The 22697-nt window shown below is 39.7% G+C and overlaps 1 protein-coding gene across 1 annotated transcript in view; it reads right to left on the reverse strand.

The window, feature by feature from the left end:
• slc45a2 (solute carrier family 45 member 2) overlaps nt 1-22697 on the reverse strand; it is a 46977-nt gene that overhangs the window by 23270 nt on the left and 1010 nt on the right. Inside the window, exons 2-4 of the mRNA XM_057818134.1 lie at nt 11211-11387; nt 625-983; nt 294-437 (exon numbers count right to left, since the gene is read on the reverse strand). Of these exons, the coding sequence (XP_057674117.1) occupies nt 294-437; nt 625-983; nt 11211-11387 (680 nt within the window). The remainder of the gene's footprint in view (nt 1-293; nt 438-624; nt 984-11210; nt 11388-22697) is intronic.

Raw genomic sequence — 22697 nt, forward strand, 5'->3', positions numbered from 1 at the left:
CTGCCCTGCAAACACTCAAGATGCTAATCGGAGCAATTCAACCCTGTGGTTTTGCGAGTGTGAATGGGAATGACTAATGAAGACCTAAGTGCTCACAAAAGATATGCTGATTATGGTCAGATGACCCTTCTCTGATTACAAAAGTGATTTGTATCAACTGAGCCACCCTTGTTGGTTCAAGTTGCTAATTGCAGCTATCCAGAGTGACACCCCCCCCCCCCCCACAAAGCATGACATAGTTTATGAATGCATCCATTTGTGAGAACAGCGGTTTTACAAAATACATTCCTCACCTGTCCCATGAAGTCAGTGAAGAAGAGCATGTTGCAGAGAAATGCCGCCCATCCCAGCAAGTGACTGATACATAGGGAGCGGTAGTGGCTGGGCATGCTGATGATAGCTTTCAGCAACGACTTCAATGTCATCCTCTCACTGGCCTATACGGACACATATGTGCACACACACAAGTCATCTGATGGAAAGGCAAACCTGACTTATTTTTCAAACAAAATAGGGCAGTTTGTGGGGTAGACATAAATAAACAGCTCAATCATGCATTGGCATAATGTATGCACTCTAGGTTGCTTAAAAAAATTGGGATGTTACATGAGAACACTGTACCACCTTGTTGGGCTGTTTGGCACTAGATGTGACAGCATTGGCCTCCCCGAGAGCAGAGAAAGACCTTTGTCTGACATCCGGTATTGAGAGCAACCGGGGGTCCTCATCTTCTTTACCCAACGCTCCATAGCCGTTTTGCGGGGAACCCAGCTGCCTCAGTGCGCTCAGTGCTGAGGGTCCATGGGCCGCCGCCTTCGCCAAGGGCATTTCCGGAATACTGAAGAGGTGCACGGTAAGGAAGATGCTCCAGGTGAGCGCTGAGAAGAAGTAGATGACTTGGTACTCTGAGCCCAGTAGCTGGCCCAGGATGGAGTGACCCCAATCCATTGCACCCACGAGGTAGCCAAACGCTCCGCCGAGACCTGGAAGAGACAACATGTACCATAGTTTGCCAGTTATTCCCAACAATCTCCACCTGAACAATGGAAATAGACTGGATTAAACATGGGCAATTTGCATTTTAATAATAAATGTGATCTCTTCTCTTGACAGGTATTTCATGATAATTGCAGTATGTTTTGATTTGATTCAAACTGAACAACTTCACAGATTCCAAAACTTCCTATGTCTGGACATGATGTCATTATTAATTGTTGGCTCATTTTAATTCATGAGTGATGAACCCCATCTTGCACATCTGAAATACAGTAAATTATCAAAAATTAGTACGAAAAGTCTTCATCAGACATGATTTCAAGCCTTGTACAGTACATGTCAATTTAAACATGATTACTCTTGCCACCAGCTGTTCATCATTAATACCTTAAAGAGCATATGACACCAGAAAACATGTTTATTTATTATCACACATGGTATTTTATGCTCCTGAATGAAATGGACCACTTGGATGTGTGTGAAAGTGATCGATATATTTATTCAACTTTTTGAATCACGCGCCATGAAAATGAGTGGCTTCCAGCCAGAGTCTAGGGTTGAGGAGGAAAGAGGATGTGACGTCAGAGAATTAGACCATCTCCACTATACAGCCATGCTATTGCATGCAGAAGGACTGCGGATTCAGCTGATTTGTTTATTTTTTGCGTCACGCCAGCCCAATGTGCTGCAGGCTTTTGTCGCTAAACCAGGGATTGTGGTGTGAGCCTTTTGGGGTTTCCAAAAGATCCTGTTCTGAATGGGCAAAACAAGTCCGACAATCGAGGGACCATTGGACAGATGAGCAAGTGAGTAAGCTACTGTACGTGTTTTATATCATGTCAAATACTGGGATCATGGCACACCTTTTAATAAGGAGGTGGCTTGCATTTTGTGGGTGACAATGCTCCCTGTCGACCGATGATGGCCGGAGCGCCCGTGCTCTGGAAGCCATGCGCTCTTGTCTCCGATTCTCGATTGTGTCAAGACTTCCACCCCCCCTTGGGCCCACTCCGCGTGCCCGCCAAGAAAGCGCTATCCTCAGTTTAGGCCTGGGCAGCCCCCCGCTCTCGTCTCTGGTTCTCGATTGTGTCGAGACTTCCAACCCCCTCTGCCTTCTTTGCGTACCTGCCTAGATAGCGATATACTCGGCTTGGGCCCGGGGAGCCCTCCGCTCTAGTCTCCGGTTCTCGATTGTGTCGAGATTTCCAATCCCCTCGGCCCTCTTCGCGTGACCGCCTAAAGAGCACTATACTCGGCTTGGGCTCGGGCAGCCACGCGCTCCAATGTCGGCAGGTTTGTCCACCGAGAATGCACCATTCTCGGCATTCATTCCCAGCTGCGTCCCCAGCAACGAGCACTCCGGTGGGTGCTGCCTGCTGGGGCCGCAGCAGTGGAACGACGAGCTGAAACTTGCTCTCCGCCGGGGGCTGGCCGATCGGTGAAGGCAATCACCTCTGCTGCCATGTGTGATAGTGAGTTGGGGTAGTTTTGTGTGATTTTTCGTGTTCGGAAGGCGAGAAGAGACTTGGACGAGCCGCTTTGTTCGGGTTAGCACGTAGCCTAGCTCTCACCACCCTGTTTTGTTTACACTCTTTCGTCCGTCTCCGAGTCCCCGGCAGGTAAATAACAAGAGCCGTACAAACTCCGGATGCATAAAATACCCTTCGGGAGGTTAAGAAGTCGGCAGTATTGACCGTTATGCATTAATTTAGCCCTGTCGTACTGAATAAATGTATTTTTAATATTTCATATTCCGTTTAGCACATAACTGTTATTTGTCATGACCATACATTTTATATAGCAATCGGGGAAAAATACTTAGATGCAATGAATACCCTGTAAAAGTATTGGAATAGAGAAATAAAAACAATGATGACATTTTGTGTTGCTCATGCAGTCTGCTCTATTCATCAGCCTCGTGTTTCTGTCGCATTTTTCTCATTCTGAATCTTCTTCTTCCTCCAAATACGACTCAAACATATATGGCGGTATGTTACATACTTTCCCTGGATCGACAATATCGTTTGAAAAATCCACGCTTGAACCAGAATTGCTAAAAAACACTTCCTCCTCCATTGGCCTCAATGCTAGATCCGCTGTAATCGCTCATTCTCTGACATCATCACCAAGATGGAGGCGCCAGAGCGCTATAATGACAGGAGGAGCAAAGCGGCAGATTTAAAGAGTTATTTCTCGTAATCGGCGCTTTGCCAAATTGTTGTATATCGTTGAATCTTCTCAAAATTTGATTTTAATTCCAATAATAGTGCTATTTAAGATATTTTTTACATGCCATATGCACTTTAATCAAGGTAGGGTGGGAAAACAAAAGTAAGGAAAAGTACAGCAATATAGCTCCGCACAACGAAATACCCGGTAATGGTCTTGCCCTCATGATTGTGCATTTTTTGCAAAAGGCTGTTAAAAATGAACCCCCGGCGCAGGCAAATTGATCCCCCCCTCCTCCGACTACAGTAGTCCTGCCGCTTCCATCTCACCCCTGCATTCCAAGCCAGAAAAGAGTCATGTGCCCACGAGGCCTCCGAGGCTCACTCAGCCCAGACGCATGACTGCAACACATGACTGCTGGATTACCGCCGGCCTCTGTCAGAAGCTTGGTTCACCTCGCTACAAGACCGCCATCAAACGTTTCCAGGCTCGTGCCCTCTCTAGCAGTGCTTCTCAGAATTGGGGCCCGCCAGCCGTAGACTGTACATTACCTAAATACTTTGTTATGATGTCGCATCAATCAATAAAGTGCCTCAGATACAGGGAATAGCAAAAGTCTATACAACCCTGTTCGAATGTAGATGTGAGGTAGAAAGAAAATTAAACCAAAATTAGTATTTTAACTATTGCCACCATTGACCATTTCAAAACTTGAATGGGATTGCACCGAAATGAAAATTCTTGGCCGTAACTGAAAAATATGACAAAACGGAGGCCCAAAACTCAAACCAATTATTCAAATATATTTCTATATATTTAAATCTATATATATTACTGTATACTGCTGAGGAACATGTAAAACAGCAGAGAGATTAGAACAGTGAGTAAGTGACCAATCTTCTTCATGTTCTTAAATGTCTTCCATGAATACTGAGAATTTGAAACCTTTTCTGTGAAATACTTGATGTGGACCACACTCACCCAGACTCAATCATTAGTGGCCTCTGAAAAACTTGAGTTTGAAACCTCTGATCTAAACCTAAGAGTACATCCAAGTATAAATTAAAAAAAAATGTACACACAGTATATATACAGTATATATATACAGTGAGGAGCAGAAGTATTTGCACCCCTTGTGATTTTACAAGTTCACCCACTTTGACAATAGGTAAAGGTCTGAAAAATCGAGAAATTACATTGTATGGTTTTAAAAATAATTTATTTGTAAATTACTAGGGTTCATAAGTATTTATACCCCTTAGAATCAACAATAATGATAAAAACACTCAAAGAGTTGTCAGTCTACATTTAAAAAAACTCCACTATTACCCCATGAGTAGAAAATGGAAAAGGCTAAAAATGACTGATAATCTACTTCAGACTGGGGCTCCATGTAAAATCTCTTCTTGTGGGGCATCACTCATGATGAGAAAAGTGATGGCTCAGCCTGGAACTACACGGCAGGAGCTGGTCACTGACCTGAAGAGAGCTGAATGCACAGTTTCAAAGGCTACTGTCGGTAGAACACTAGGCAAGGCAAGGCAAGGCAAATTTATTGATATAGCACAATTCAACACGAGGCAATTCAAAGTGCTTTACATCACATGAAGATCATAAAAATCACATTTAAATCAATACAACATAAAAACCAAGACAAAAGATCGCACTTAATCACAGAATAAAAATAAATAAATACAAATAAAACAAAAATAAAAAATAAAACAAAAACTACTACTCCTAATAATAATTGAAATCAGCAATGGAGATAAGCACAAGAGGAACAGAAAGCAGGTAGATTGAAATATATAGACAGTTATGGATATGCGTGCTAAACAAAAGCGTTTTTAGCCCTGATTTAAAAGAGCTAACAGTTTGAGCATACTTCAGAGGTTCGGGTAACTTGTTCCAGAGGTGAGGAGCATAATAACTAAATGCTGCCTCACCCTGCTTGGTTCTTGTTCTTGGAACATGCAGAAGACCGGTTCCAGACGACCTTAGGGGTCTGGATGTCTCATAGGAATCTAACAAGTCAAGCATGTATTTTGGTCCAAGGCCATTAAGTGTTTTGTAGACGAGCAGTAGTATTTTATAGTCTATCCTTTGACTCACTGGAAGCCACTGTTGCGATTTCAGAACCGGTGTAATGTGGTCCAGCTTCCTTGTATTTGTGAGGACTCTGGCTGCAGCATTCTGTACTAGCTGCAGCTTCCTGACTGATTTTTTATCAAGACCTGTAAATATACCGTTGCAATAGTCCAATCTGCTGAAAATGAATGCATGCATAAGTTTTTCCATGTCTTGTTGTGTCATAAGCCCCTTAATTCTGGTTATATTTTTTAGGTGGTAATAAGCGGATTTAGTGACGGACTTTAGATGGCTATCAAATTTTAGGTCTGAGTCAATAATTACGCCCAGGTTTCTGACTTGATTTGTAGCTGTAAGTGACATTGTGCTAAGTTGGCTGCTTATCTTTGACATTTCCTTTTTTGGCCCAAAAATGATCACCTCTGTCTTTTCCACATTTAACTGGAGAAAATTCTGGCACATCCATTCATTGATTTGATGAATGCATTTACTCAGGGAGACTAAGGGACTATAATCATGTGGGGACACAGAAATGTACACTACGGTGGAATGGTTTAAAATCGTACATTGCTCAGAAGGTTGAAGCCAGTACATGTGAAGGCCCGTTTGAAGTTTGCCAGGGGAACATCTGAATTATGCTGAGGGGTCATGGGAGAAAGTCATATTGCCAGGTGAGACCAAAGTAGAACTTTTGGGTGCAAACTTTACTCATCATGTGTGGAGGAAAAAGAAGGATGAGTTCAATCCCAAGAACACCATCCCCACTGTGAAGTATGGGGGTGGAAACCTCATGCTCTGGGGGTGCTTTTCTGCAAAGGAGACAGGACGACTGTACTGTATAAAGCAGAGGATGAATAGTTAAATGTATTGTCAGATTTTGAGCCACAACCTCCTTCCCTCAGTCAGAGATTTGAAGATGAGTTGTGGCTGGATCTTCCAACATGACAATGACCCGAAGCACACAGCCAAGCTGAGCAAGGAGTGGCTGCGGAAAAAGCATATCAAGGTTCTGGAGTGGCCTAGCCAATCTCCAGATCTTAAACCAATAGAAAATCTTTGGACGGCGCTAAAACTTTGTGTTTCTCAATGACAACCCCGAAACCTGACCAATCTAGAGAAGATTTGTGTGAAGGAATGGGCCAAAAATCCCTGTTTCCAAATGTGAAAACCTGGTGAAAAACTGCAGAAAGCGTCTGACCCCTCTACTAATTGAAAACAGTGGCTTCTTCACAAAATATTTGCACTGATTTTCTCAGGGGTACAAATACTTATGAACCCTAGTAAATTACAAACTAATTATTGAAAAATCGCACGGTGTGATTTCTGGATTTTTTGTGTGATTATGTTTCTATAAGGTGAAATGCATCTATGCATCTCTACCTATTTTCTAAGTGGGTAGACTTGCAAAATCACAAGGGGTGCAAATTCCTCTGCTCCTCACTGTATGTACATCAAAGTATAAATGAAATACTGTATTGGCCCGAATATAAGACGGCCCTGATTATGAGACGACCCCCTCTTTTTCAAGACTCAAGTTTGAAAAAAGACTTTGTGAACACCAAATTAATTTTTATACAGAAAATAATTACAGTACATCCGAAACAAATGATTATAACAACATATTTGAGAGAAAAATCATGTTAATTTGCCTCATTCAAATCTTAATATCTGCAATCACATTCGTAATTCGGTTGAAGTAAAAAGAGTAGCTGAGATCTGTCATGACAGAACATCGCTTCAATGATATCTGATGCCATCTAGCGTCGTGAATGGGTATAATGTCTAGACTGCGAATATAAGACGACCCCCTCTTTTTCAGTGTTATTCCAATGCAAAAAACACCTTATATTCGGGCCAATATGGTATAAATATACTGTAAATCCTATATCACAAAACTGCTGCGAAATACAAAATTAATGTCATTGTCAAATGAATTACGATTTTGGGTCACTGGACCGTTCGAACCACAGTCACTTTCTGAAAAGTATAGCCTATGTCAGATTTAAAAGCACATACAATCCTGACCTGGATTATAATTTGCATAATAAAGGTGTTACGTACAGTAAATGTAGGGTGCAACAATTCAAATGTGCCTTCATGAGTCCTGGTTCTCCTGGGGGACTTCAATGCAATATTTTGCATTTCATCTGAAGCAATGGAAAACATTTCGATGTTTTTGACAATTTTGTTGCAGAAACAATTCATTCATTTAGATAAAAACCATTATTTTTCACAACACAGGATATCTAAAGGAGGACGAAGTTGATTGCTGTTTTGCATTTAAATCGATTTGTTGATTGCTTAACCAATCGATATATCGTTACAACCCTGAAAGCTACCCATAATTCAGAACCCTACGTACACTAAATTGGAGCTATTTCATGCTGGTTATAAAAACCCGAACCAAGAAAGCCGTGACCACAGTCACGTCATCTTCTCTAAACTGCCACTCAGTACGTTAGACGTGGTCTTGGGAAGATGACGTACTGAATGTGTTGTCTGCACTGCATGTTGAATACGGCATTTTTTAATTTATTTTTTTGACGAGGGAACAAACAAGGGAAACGCAGAGCTATAATTTGGCTCCAAGGGAGATTAAAGACAGCTCTTTTTAATTAAATGACTAATCCTTTTCAGTTACGAACGCGCACACGCGTATTTTATACTCGCCACGCCACCGTGACCTCGTCTACTCTCCCGTTCCACAGTGATGCCAAGACACAGCACATTATTGAATTTCTCCCATTGCTTCGCCGTGACGTAACAGATGACTGCCCCAGGTTGAATTAGCCAATGCTCTGTGGCTGCGTTGGGTCACTTTCGTGGCAGAAAACTGACAGAAACTATGCCTTTTCCTCTTTTAGAGCTAAAATGCTAATGCTAAAATAAAAACTGCTAAAAAATCTCACATCCCCTCGCCGGGAGAGCACTATACACGGCTTATTCCCCACTTCGTGTGCCAGGTGTTCTGTCAAATTTTCCACCCGATCATTCCGGAGGAGCCAAATGAGGTGGTTCGGGCATCTTCTTAGATGCCCCTTGGACACCTCCCTAGTGAGTTGTTCCAGACATGTCCTAGTCAGAAAAAGCCCTCGGGTCAAGTTTCATTGCTCTTCTTAGATTTTCATTTTTACTGTCTTTTCATGTACAGTAGGTTTGTCTGCTTTTATTTAAGTAGTAATTATTCCCCTTGTTTCAGCTTTACTTCCTGCCTCCATGTTTCCTTATCATACTGATTGTCTCAAACTGTCAGGAAGGATATTCAAAGTTTCTTTTGGCCAGCAGATGCTGCAGCAACCACTGTAAGTAATGTAAAAAGACGTCAGTGTTGATGAGGTGGGGAACACACAGCTAATTTTGCTACTGAAAGTCCAACCTGCATCAGAGTTAGCATAACAGTAAACTGTGTGAACTTGCTACCCTGCATCGCTTGAGTAGGAAGCTGTTAAAGAGATGTGTCCTCCTGTATGTGTTTTCTACGGTTAATGTTAATTAAACTGTGACAAATGGAGTGAACCATGCTGGAAACTATAGGACCAGAAAAACGTGAGCGAGAAGCTGCTAAGAATGTCCGTGTTTCATAGGAAAGTGTTGACAGTCAAAAAAACACATGCTGCTGCTTTTCTTCTTGTAAACTACCTGGGTTACAAGGAGGCCAGAGCCTGTTGTGATTTTACACTTTTGAAACCAAATACCTGTTAGTGCATTAATTAATTATGTATTTATTTATTTATTTTCTAGATTATTTATTTAAAAATATTTTTATTTGCTGCCTATGCAGACATTATTTTTCTGATAATCATACATTAATCATAATTGATCTTAAAAAGTTTATTTTTAATCCCGATTTAAATTTTTTCCATAATTGCTCAATGCACTGATGCACTTTAGACATGAAAATAAGGGAGAAGAAGATGAAAAAGACAACTATTTAAAGCAATGTATTACTCTTGTGAATAACCACCCTTTTTGTGTGTGTGTGGGTGCTCAAATTATTTATTCAGATTTAGCATTGGAAAGAGATATATAGAAGACATAATTGTTTTTCACTTTTTTCCCCCCAAAGTATAAAGTAAGTGAAAAATGTATGTATATGTATATTTTAATAAAATGCTTTTAAGCACTTCAAATGTAATAATCATGATAAGTTTTGAACATGTTACTGTCCCACCGAATTTCTTTAAAAAAAAGAATAAAGAAGAAAAATGCTTGTCTTTATTAAAATGCATCATTAAGTTAGTCCACTCAAATCCTCTCAAGCTGCTCACTTACACACAATGAGTTGCCACGGCAACTGTTTAACTAAATGATGATTGACGCATGCGGCACTTTGAAATTTCGGCCTCCAAGCATTTCAGGCAAAATTAAACCTTGACGTCTGTCAATCATCGTTAACTTTATTAAGCAACTGCAGTGCACTGCCTGACCAAGAAAAGCAGGAGGGAGAGTGAGACTACATGATCGGATCGGGACAGCTCATCTGTATTTGGCGGAAAACACTCAGGTGACTTAAGTTCCACTCTGAGACCCCCAATTTAGCCAACTTTCAAAATTGTCCGATATGCACGTGTGATACATCATTGGAAAGCTTAAAATCTAAATTTTTGGTGTGGAAGAAAAATTTTGAACAGGAGAGCATTTTTTTAAAAAAAAGTTTTTAAAAATTTAAACAGCAAAACCCTATCTGGAGGTGAGAGCACACAAGAGCAGAGTTACAGACGCCATTACTTTAACAAGATATTATCGTGTACTTACCTTGTTTCGATCCAAAAACTCCATGTAGCGGGTATCACTGAGTGTCAAGACATAGCTGTGAATGGCCACAGCTGGATTTTTGGGGGATTTTATGGGTGAAACATGGTAATATAACAAGGGTCGCGATGCAGAAATCGCAGACATCAAGGAGTGGTCGAGATTTTCTTTTTCATATATTTACCTTTTTAAATGTTTGTTTTTCCAATTTTTCTTTGTTTGGATCGATTATTTATCATCTAACATATCGGAAACAATGCGACAGAGACAAAAAAAATACAATTAAGCGATAGTTATGAGGTAAATATCCGTGACTTCTTTACAGAAATCTTTTTTTTTCATTGTGACGTAATTTGTTTAAAAATTTAAAATATGCGAGTGAATAATTTTTTAAAGTCTTTTTTTTTTTTTTTTTACGAAATATTAGACATCAATTAAAGATTCTAAGCTAAAAACGACAGACATTTTGAATGATAAATAAATAAATACAATTAATTACCTTCGTTTTATGGCTGGGTTGAAACAAAAGCCGTTGCGCGACGTCTCTAAACGGGGGTTTTCAAGGTAAAACGGTCAAATTAAAAATAGTTAGGGGGCTTAATGCGCCATGAATCTGCTATGGCAGCATATAGACATATTGTTCTATCAAACACAACGGTTGTGTTGGCTTAAAATCCAGCAGTTTCTTTTAAAGAGGAGTGCAAGAGTAGAAACGGCTTTTTCAGTCTTGTCTGTGTTTTCCGCCATTAATTAATTAATTTATTTTTAATTGGAAAAAAAAAAAAAATCTGCCATGGACTGGGGCGCGAAGTTTCTGTATTAACAAGTTTGTATTTATTGTTCAAATATTGCAATTTAAATTTGCTAATAAAATCTAGACATTTATTCTGGAAGTTTTCAAATGTTTCTTCAGTAGTCTTTGAAAACAAAGGTTTGAATTGAAAGGTGTATCACCTGAACCATTTCACATGAAAGTTAGTATAAGTCAGTGTAGATGTTTTGCATTGATCATTTAGCCTATCAATTAATTAGGCTCATATTGGTGAGAAATGTAACCCTGACCCCTGTTCACCCAATCTGTTTGGTCTTATTAATGTCCCATCCCAAACAAAAAGTGTACATGCAGTTTACGCTGTTATATTGTCCCTACCAATGTTAAGATCAAACCTACGCCCTTGATGAAATGACTCGAAGTGAGTACGTCTTACCTGTGAGCAGAGCATGGTAGTGGAGTCCCCTCTCTTTGTCCTGGTAGGAGCACACGTCAAATAGGTAGGCTTTGATGGGCCCATCAATGAAGTCGGCGGCGAAGTCAAAGAGCACCACGCCGAGCATCACCACAACTATGGCCCACGTTCGCCGCGTCGACCTGTCAGCTAATAGCGCTGCAAAACAATGGCATGACTTATTATAGCTTTTTATGTTGATAACCTGTACCAAAAATGTTGTAGGGTGTTTTGGAAAGACTGGAACAGCATTTCACAAACAAAACTGGTTCACTATCGAGTTCAAGCTAGGGCTGCCGCTATCGATTATTTAAGTAATCGATCAATGATTAGTTAGTTCGAATACCCGCGTAATCGGATAACAAACATTGAATGTCTTGCAGAATAAATTTTAGGAGATGTAAATCAAAAGAAAGAAGTGTTTGAGTTTGTAGTAGTATTTATTTTGGCTTGCTAAGACTTCAACGGAGTCTTAAATGCAAATACAAAATAAAACATTTCAGAGTGTTTCTTCAAACTGCAGCGTTGCACTTTCATTTCACAAGAGCAATAAATGCATTTAAAACTAAATTAAAATACCTGAACTAAGTCTCAAACTTGAATTGAATAAATTAATAAATGAGGTTCAGAGTACAAAAATTGGCTAATTCCCATAGCAAAAGTCAGCGAGCTTGAATTCTATAAAATGCTAATGTTTTTTTCTAGGGCTATCAAAATTATCGCGTTAACGGCCTGTAATTAATTTTTTAAATTAATCACGTTAAAATATATGACTCATTTAACGCACATGCCCTGCTCAAACAGATTAAAATGACAGCACAGTGTCATGTCCGCTTGTTACTTGTGTTTTTTGGTGTTTTGTCGCCCTCTGCTGGCGCTTGGGTGCGACTGATTTTACGGGTTTCAGCACCATGAGCATTTAGTAATTATTGACATCAACAATGGTGAGCAAGTAGTTTATCTTTTGATTGAAAATATTACAAGTTTTATTAAAACGAATACATTAAGAGGGGTTTTAATATAAAATTTCTATTAACTTGTATTAACATTTACCTTTTAAGAACTACAAGTCTTTCTATCCATGGATTGCTTTAACAGAATGTTAATAATGTTAAAGCCATCTTGTTGATTTACTGTTATAATAAACAAATACAGTACTTATGTACAGTATGTTGAATGTATATATCTGTCTTGTGTCTAATCTTTTCATTCCAACAATAATTTACAGAAAAATATGGCATATTTTATAGATGGTTTGAATGCGATTAATTACGATTAAATAATTTTTAAACTGTGATTAACTCGATTAAAAATTTTAATCGTTTGACAGCCCTAGTTTTTTCTCAAAGCTCTTAAGATATCGTCAAACACATTCACGCACACAAAAAATTGAAATATTAGGTAAGTAAATTACGAATGCATAAACAAACATAGTAGCTCAAACAAAAATTTACAACCTTTATGTTGGCCTAACGCAGTGCTTCTCAATTATTTTCTGTTATGCCCCCCCCAGGAAGACGTAAACGTTTCGCGCCCCCCCAACTCTCTGCCGCCACTAGAAATATACTGTAGTTCATTTGTATATAACATTCTTATTATTATAAGTACACCTCTGCATAACAGTGTGTTCTTTTTAATATTAAAGAAAAACGAATATAGATCAATTTACAATAACGTGTATAAATACAATAATTAAAAAAAAAAAAAAACCTGTAAAAATACACTCAAGATTCATTTTTTGACCGTTTGATACTAAAAAAATAAAATCAATAAATAATAATAAATTCAAATTGATTCGCATATTAACTCACGAGGACAATATGCCAAACAATTAGACCGGAAAAATAAAAATTAATAAAACAAAAACAACAGTTTCATTGGACAGAGGAACAGTTTTTATTTTTGCTGCAGGCAGTATCAGCTCCTTTCCTTTGTGTGGGGTTATTTTGCAATGAGCAACGTGGTATATCATCTATAAAAATGCTAAAAGTGCTAGCTGGTTTACTGATGTCACACTGACAAAGCGGGAGGATTGCTAGCAATATTCGGCACATTTTCGCTGAAAAAAATAATTTCTGCTGTCTGCTTCGAACATTTTCTGACAAAGTAAACAGACTGGTCTTTCCATGTCCCCCACTGTACTAAAAGTCATGGCCAAAAGCCAAATGCTACATACGCTTCGTCATATTTCCTTGTCTTACCATTTCATATGTCCAGTGCTGTGTGCTCTTGTTTGGTTCAAAAATATTGCGCACACGCTGAAAATGAGGGTGGCACTGCCACCCACTGAGTGGATGTGCAATTACACTTTATTTTAGTACGGCAAAAAGTATGTTTCCCAAGGTCTCATGCACCACCCCCAACATCACTCTGCGCCCCCCTGGGGGGGCCCGCCCCACTATTTGAGAAGTACTGGCCTAACGAGAGCGGTTGGATTCATGTTAGACAAGTTATGTAATATTCACTGTTGCCATTAGAGGTCAGTGCATCCACCTAAAGCAGGGGTGTCCAAACTTTTTGCAATGGGGGCCAGATTTGGTGTGGTTAAAATGTGGGGGGCCAACCTTGGCTGACGTCCTTTACGTAGAACAATATATTTAAGCAAATTTTAGCAAGCCATTCTGTGTTTCTTTTTTTTTAATTATTACATTTCAACAAACTCGCAACTAGCCTTTGTGGTGTTCTCACTCGATTCTCGGGCTCTTGCGAAATACTGCTGCTCTGAAATTAAACTAGCTTCAAGTTGCTTTCTCGCTGCGTGTCTTCCCTGTAATCTTGTCGTACATGTCAGCCTGTCTTGTTTGGTAATATTGCCTCACATTCTTTAAAAACAGCTACCGTCTCTTTGCAAATGAGGCAGACACAGTTGTTGTGTATTTTAGTGAAGAAATAGTCCAATTTCCACCTATCCTTGAAGCGTCGGCTGTCACAGTTAACTTTCTTTTTTGTGTTGATTGTCGCCATTTTAGAAAATTGGGAGTAAAGGGTCACACGGGGTAATGTTGCTTAGAGTGCTCCTGCCTTCTAGTGGATAAATGAGGAGCAGCATTTGTGTGTAAGCTACTTCATATGCTAGTAGTAGTACTGCTGACCAATTTATTAAAGTCTGTGCGGGCCAGACGTTATTGATTTTATGACAGAGGCTGGGGGCCGGATGAAATTTGACCAGGGGCCGCATTTGGCCCCCGGGCCGGACTTTGGACATGTCTGACCTAAAGCAATGAAGCTAAATGAAAACCCTTTCAAAACAAACCATTACAATGCCACTCTAATTAAATGAATCCCCGAAACAGCAAAATTTCATTCAAATCCTGTTTCTTATTGAATTACTCAGGTTATTCTTTTAATCGTTGCAGCACGAGTTCTGCAAAATACAGCTTACTTCTTTTACATGAATAGCCTTAATTAGAAGATACCACACGCAGTCCGTACAATCATTTGATGCCTCATTAGGGCGGCCATGAAAGTGTTAGCCCACAGGCACAATGAAGGGCAAGCTGGTGGTTTAGAATGATAAAACTCGATCAATAGGGGAGAAAAACCCTCCACGCAGTTGTGTTATTGAATGACAATTGCACCAGTTGGGTACCACATAATAAGGATACAGAAAATTAATCATTAAACCTTACATGCACAAGTTACTGGACCCTACACTCTTCCATGAGTGGCTCAAAAATGACCCATATTGGAACCAATGTGTTTTTATGCCATTTTGGTGAAGAATTATCACTTGTATATTAATTAGTATGATATTTAGGGCCACACAAGAACGATTTCATGCTTGAAATATCTTTATGATTCAATTAACATTTTTTCGACAAAAAAAAAAAAAAAAAAATACAGAACAGTAATAGACTTCATACTTCCTTGTATGTTATCATCTATGATGACGAGCTTTTTGGTGAGACAGTGGTTCTAAGTTCTTGTGGAGTCAGTGACTGATTTCTGAGGATATTGTGGCTCTGTGTTCTGCCCTGGGTGGGAGGTCATTCTCTCTTGTAAGAGCCCTACCAACTCATTCTGTTGGCCATGATTTGGAAACTTTCTTCTTCAGAGGACACATAAGTGGAATCTTATGAGTCAGATTGATCCTGTTCAGTTGGATTTCCAGGTGGACAACTGCCACTGCCACCTGGAAAACAGTCTGGGTCCTCATCATCAGAAATTTCGGACACTTGCGTCCAACCCGTCACTGCCTCTCCATCCTCCAACATCTGTAGGACCATTTAAGCTGTAAATCTAGCACAAATCCGATTTTTTCGTGTTTTTCTGACTCGACTGAACGGGAAAAGTCGCATAAAAGTGGACCATTTTCAAATTCGATCCAGGCCACTTTCGTATGTGCTTAAAATTCCATCCAGGCCACATTTTTCCAGAATGTGGCTGTTTTCCGAACTGTCAAGTCCCCCAAATTGGAAATCATGCAGCAATTAACATCAGCAGAGAGCGAGAAAGACAGGGTGCTAAGGTAGCAGTGCAGCTGTGCATTAGCGTTAGCGCCTAGCTTGAACACGGCTTTTGGGGAAGGGGCAGGCTTGACAACAGTCATTAAAAAAAAATAAAATGGGTTGAGAATAAGCCTGACAGCCTCGTTTTTCTCTCTGCTCCAATGCTCCTGCGCATGCGGGCCAGTTTGCTCAGGGCATCTCGGACTGCGAATCAGAGCGCATGTGTGATACTTGAACAGGTTCAATGGACAAAGGCAGTCTGAACAGGTATGCCAAAAAACAGATATGACAAAAAAATCGGAATTGTGCATTAGGACCTGCGGTATGAACCTAGCCATAGTTAGCTAGCTAGTTATGAAGTAGATTAATTTGTTGATAAATAATAATAAAGAGTCATGACACACACACACACACACAATACTATATGGACATAATACTTACAGCACACGTATCAGCTCTTGCTGTGTAAAATAATCTTCTTAAGGGGTCACTTTTTACATAGATGTGGTCCACGGTAAATTTATTCCTGACAGCCAAAGTTGATAAGAATGAAAGATTCCCATTGGATTCCATAGAAAATGCATGTGGGTCATTTTTGACCCACTTATGCATCTAAGGGTTAAAAATATTGGAGCAGCAGCCATTTGCAATTATCAGGGTATCCCGCAATGCCGTAACAGGCAGGTACTCCATTGTCTCTGTCCTGTTATGTTGTAATCCTTTGCTGCCGTCAGGTCATGTAGTCCAAGTCAAATCTGAGTCATTTGGAGGTTTTAGCCAAGAAAATCGCAGTAAAATTGGCCACTTAATGTAATAAGTCTGACGCCAGCAAAGTCATGCTACTTGAACAGGTGGTGTGCTGCTTTTTGTCAATCACTTCTCTAAGTAAATTCCCTCAGTAAATTTATGCTATCTCATGATGCAGCCTGTCAAAGTTATGTTTTTTCTTAGATAACCTGAGAAGCATTGCCAGAAACAGTAGTAACTCAGTATCAACAAAACACACATTCAACATCAGTCACAAGCTCCAAGTGTGACTGCCTGAAATGACTCAATGCATGATTGCCGCAAAACACACTTCCATTTCATTTTGTTCGATGTTCAGGTCATGATGAAAAATATGGGCACAATGAACTTAATCAAGTTCTGTCACAGCATAACCTGGGGTCCTGTCAATCATTGAAAGGACTCACCAACAACGACGTGCAGTGTATCACAAAAGTGAGTACACCCCTCGCATTTCTCCAGATATTTAAGTATATCTTTTCATGGGATAACAGTGACAAAATGACACTTTGACACAATGAAAAGTAGTCTGTGTGCAGCTTATATAATAGAGTTCCTTTATTTTCCCCTCAAAATAACTCAAAATTTAGCCATTAATATCTAAACCCCTGACAACAAAAGTGAGTACACCCCTTAGAAACAGCGTACGTCCCTAAATGTCCAAATTGAGTACTGCTTGTCATATTTTTAGTTATTTTGGGGGGAAATGCTGCACACAGACTACTTTTCATTGTGTCAAAGTATCATTTTGTCACTGTTGTCCCATGAAATATATACTAAAATATCTACAGAAATGCCAGCGGTGTACTCACTTTTGTGATACACTGTCACCTAACCTTGTGGACTGAACTCTTCTGACATTTTTCAAAACAACTCAAATCAGGTTTACGGAACTCTCATGTCTACAGAATCTCAAATGTTCAATGATGCCTAAATGTGTTTTGACTTTTTTGTTTAGTTACAGTGGGGCAAATAAGTATTTAATCAACCACCAATTGTACAAGTTCTCCTACTTGAAAAGATTAGAGAGGCCTATAATTGTCAACATGGGTAAACCTCAACCATGAGAGACAGAATGTGGAAAAAAAACAGAAAATCACATTGTGTGATTTTTAAAGAATTTATTTCCAAATTAGAGTGGAAAATAAGTATTTGTTCACCTACAATCAAGCAAGATTTCTGGCTGTCAAAGAGGTCTAACTTCTTCTAACTATGTCTAATGAGGCTCTACTCGTTACCTGTATTAATGGCACCTGTTTTAACTCATTATTGGTATAAAAGACACCGGTCCACAATGTCAGTCAGTCACACTCCAAACTCCTCTATGGCCAAGACCAAAGAGCTGTCGAAGGACACCAGAGACACAATTGTAGACCTGCACCAGGCTGGAAAGACTGAATCTGCAATAGGTAAAACGCTTGGTGTAAAGCAGTGACGTGCGGTCGGGGGAGGCAGGTGAGGCAGAGCCTCACCTGTCATCATGACAAAAAAATAATTATAGCATCAAATTTATATTAATATTTGTCCATTGCTCTTTATGTATGACTCATTTCAAACATTTTTTATAGTCAAAATCGCTGAATTTGCCTATTTCCTGTTCAAATAAAGAAATGAAACGAGAGGTGCGGCAGCAATGAGTAAAGCCTCACCTCTGAATGCGCAATCCATAACAAACTGGGTTGACACATGGAATTGGAGCGTGCTGGTTGCCATACATCTGCATGTCGCCATTATAATGTTTCCAGATACGTTTATTTGACCTGATTTTCCACAGTCTGGCTAATGTCTTTAACCCTTAAAGTTTAATGTTTGTTAGCGACATATTTAGTTTTTCTGATGGGAAATAAAACCGCAGTGAAAAGGCACAGGTTGCGGCAGATAGTACTCTGCCGCACTGAAAGGGGGCGTACGTGAAACTGGACTTTCCGTCAAAAGTGGACGCGATTAACACAACACCGGAGCTAAAAGGTTTGCTTCAAACTACAGGACAGAAGATAACTCGCGCTTTTCAAACGGACTGGTACACCCGAAAAGACTGGCTATGTGTCTGTCCTTCGAAAAATCGCCTTTGCTGCTTTCCCTGCCTTTTCTTCTCAACTTGTGCCAATGTCTGGACTAACACGAGATATTGTGGCATTAAAAAACTACCATGAAGCCTCAGCAAACATGAGAGCTCGACCACTCACATTCAAAGCCTGATTGCTTTAAAAACTTTTGGAAGCTCAAGGATCGATTTGGCTTTGACGAACAGCGGAAGCTCAACGGTAGCATCCACAAGCTAAGGTAAAGGAAAACCGAAAGAGTTTGAAAGACCTCATTAATGCAACCTGCATCCTAGCTAAACAGGAGTTAACATTTCGTGGTAACGATGAGCGTGTAAGCTCTTCTAAACGTGGCATATACAGTTGTGGTCAAAAGTTTACATACACTTGTGAAGAACATAATGTCATGGCTCTCTTGAGTTTCCAGTTATTTCTACAACTCTGATTTTTCTCTGATAGAGTGATTGGAACAGATACGTCTTTGTCACAAAAAACAAATCTGCTGGGTCAAAAATATACATACAGCAGCGCTAATATTTGGTAACGTGTCCCTTGGCCATTTTCACTTCAATTAGGCGCTTTTGGTAGCCATCCACAAGCTTCTGGTTGAATCTTTGACAACTCCTCTTAACAGAATTAGTGCAGTTCAGTTAAATTTGATGGCTTTCTGACATGGACTTGTTTCTTCAGCATTGTCCACAAGTTCTCAATGGGGTTTAAGTCAGGACTTTAGGAAGGCCATTCGAAAACCTTAATTCCAGCCTTATTTAACCATTCCATTACCACTTTTGATGTGTGTTTGGGGTCATTGTCCTGTTGGAACACCCAACTGCGCCCAAGACCCAATCTTTGGGCTGATGACGTTAGGTTATCTTGAAGAATTTGAAGGTAATCCTCCTTCTTCATTATCCCATTTTCTCTCTGTAAAGCACCAGTTCCTTTGGCAGAAAAACAGCCCCACAGCATAATACTACCACCACCGTGCTTGACGGTAGGCATGGTGTACTTGGGGTTAAAGGCCCCACCTTTTCTCCTCCAAACATATTGCTGGGCATTGTGGCCAAACAGCTTGATTTTTGTTTCGTATGACCACAGAACTTCGCTCCAGAAGGTCTTATCTTTGTCCATGTGATCAGGAGCAAACTTCAGTCGAGACTTAAGGTGCCGCTTTTGGAGCAAGGGCTTCCTTCTTGCACGGCAGCCTCTCAGTCCATGGAGATGCAAAACACGCTTGACTGTGGACACTGACACCTGTGTTCCAACAGCTTCTAATTCTTGGCAGATCTGCTTTTTGGTGATTCTCGGTTGAATCTTCACCCTCCTGACCAATTTTCTCTCAGCAGCAGGTGATAGCTTGCGTTTTCTTCCTGATTGTGGCAGTGACAAAACAGTGCCATGCACTTTATACTTACAAACAATTGTTTGCACTGTTGCTCTTGGGACCTGCAGCTGCTTTGAAATGGCTCCAAGTGACTTTCCTGACTTGTTCAAGTCAATGATTGTTCAAGTCAATAATCACTCACAAGAAATTGCTAATTCGTGTTGCTGTATGTATATTTTTGACCCAGCAGATTTGATCACTTTTTCTGTTAACCCATAATAAAGTCATAAAAGAACCAAACTTCATGAATGTTTTTTGTGACAAAGAAGTATCTGTTCCAATCACTCTATCGGAGAAAAATCAGAGTTGTAGAAATAACTGGAAACTCAAGAGAGCCATGACATTATGTTCTTCACAAGTGTATGTAAACTTTTGACCACAACTGTATGTAGAACAATTATATGGTTTTGCTGAGAAAGATGAAAGTTTAGCTAGACATTTGGACACATCCACTGTGTTTTCTGGCTTGTCAAATAGAACACAGAACGATCTAATTGAAGCAATCGTCTCCAATGAGGCAGAGAGATTTTTTAAAGTAAAGGAAAATAAGGAGGACTTTTACAAAAAGGGCGTAGGTTTGCATAGGGACGATAGGGACATAACACTACCAACTTTTCAGGATGCTAAAATTGTCCCCACCAACTTTTAAGCAACCTTACCTTTTTTGCATGATATAATGTTCAGTTATATAGAGAATTTAGATCTTTCAATAGTTCCATATGTTGTAAGGATAGAATTGACCTCACCATTATTAAGTGAATTATTTTCATTATGTTTATGTTTGCTAATAAAAACCAGACATTTATTCAGAAAGTTTTCAAAATGTTTCTTTAGTATTTTTTGAAAACAAAGGTTTGAATCGAACAGTGTATCATCTGAACCAATGCAGGTAAAAGTTAGTATCAGTAGATGAGGATTTATTTTGCATTGATCATTTTGCCTATTAATTAATTAGGTTCATTTACATGAGAAATGTGCCCTTTGCCCCCTTCATCCAATCTGTTTGGTCTTATTAATGTCCCGTCCCCAGCAAAAAGTGTACCTACATGCAGGTTATGCTGTTATATCGTCTCTACGAATGTTGAGACCAAACCTATGCGCTTCCAAAGTAACGGCGGTTTTTGTGGTGAAGGACAGGCGCAAGACCACAAACAGTTTTCATTTCAATCTTATAAGAAAAAAAAAAAAAAAAAGAGCTTAGACTAAGAAAAATACAATAGAATATTTAAAAACTAAATTTTGTCCTTAAATAAAATATTCTTTGTTTTTCTTTTCACACTTTTTGTTTAGCAATCTGTAATAAATTAATTAAAGTATCAGAATTAAAAGTTAAAAAAAAAACTGAATATTTCACTAAAGGTCAGAATTGAATTCTGTGGTTTTGTACACCACTCTTTACTCTCATTTATGTTGCATGAATTATAGAATTGCAACGGCCAACACATTGAGGGTGAAGAGCAAATGCATGTTATTTTCTTACTTTTACGTATCGATAATATGTACCGTGTGTGCGTGTTTTGTGAAGAATGCTAATGAGATATGAAATAACCAGTAGCCAATTGAATAAGCTACCCTTTTTGGTTTATATATTTTGAAATCTGACACTAAAGGAGTCAGTGCCTCACCAACCATGAACCTCACCCCACGTCACTGGTGTAAAGAAATGAACTGTGGGAGCAATTATTAGAAAATGGAAGACATACAAGACCACTGATAATCTCCCTCCATCTGGGGCTCCATGCAAGATCTCACCCCTTGGCGTCAAAATGATAAAAAGAACGGTGAGCAAAAATCCCAAAACCACATGAGGGGACCTAGTGAATGACCTACAGAGAGCTGGGACCACAATAACAAAGGCTACTATCAGTAACACAATGCGCCGCCAGGGACTCAAATTCTGCACTGCCAGACATGTCCCCCTGCTAAGGAGAGTACACGTCCAGGCCCGTCTGCGGTTTGCTAGAGAGCATTTGGATGATCCAGAAGAGGACTGGGAGAATGTGTTATGGTCAGATGAAACCAAAATAGAACTTTTTGGTAGAAACACAGGTTCTCGTGTTTGGAGGAGAAATAATACTGAATTGCATCCGAACAACACCATACCCACTGTGAAGCATGGGGGTGGAAACATCATGTTTTGGGGCTGTTTTTCTGCCAGAGGACCAGGACGACTGATCTGTGTAAAGGAAAGAATGAATGGGGCCATGTATCAAGAGATTTTGAGTGTAAATCTCCTTCCATCAGCAAGGGCATTGAAGATGAGACGTGGCTGGGTCTTTCAGCATGACAATGATCACAAACACACAGCCAGGGCAACAAAGAAGTGGCTTCGTAAGAAGCATTTCAAGGTCCTGGAGTGGCCTAGCCAGTCTCCAGATTTGAACCCCATAGAGTATCTGTGGAGGGAGATGAAAGTGTGTGTTGCCCTAAGACAGCCCCAAAACATCACTGCTCTAGAGGAGCTCTGCATGGAGGAATGGGCCAAAATACCAGCAACAGTGTGTGAAAAGCTTGGGAAGAGTTACAGAAAACGTTTGGCTTCCGTTATTGCCAACAAAGGGTACATAAGAAAGTATTGAGATGAGCGTTTGGTATTGACCAAATACTTATCTTTCACCATGATTTGCAAATAAATTCTTTAAAAAATCAGACAATGTGATTTTCAGTTTGTTTGTTTTCACATTCTGTCTTTCATGGTTGAGGTTTACCCATGTTGACAATTACAGGCCTCTCTAATATTTTCAAGTGGGAGAATTTGCACAATTAGTGGTTGACTAAATACTTATTTGGCCCACTGTATGTTTCGACAAGT

Source organism: Corythoichthys intestinalis, chromosome 17 (assembly GCF_030265065.1).
Source record: "Corythoichthys intestinalis isolate RoL2023-P3 chromosome 17, ASM3026506v1, whole genome shotgun sequence".
Classification (NCBI taxonomy): Eukaryota; Metazoa; Chordata; class Actinopteri; order Syngnathiformes; family Syngnathidae; genus Corythoichthys; species Corythoichthys intestinalis.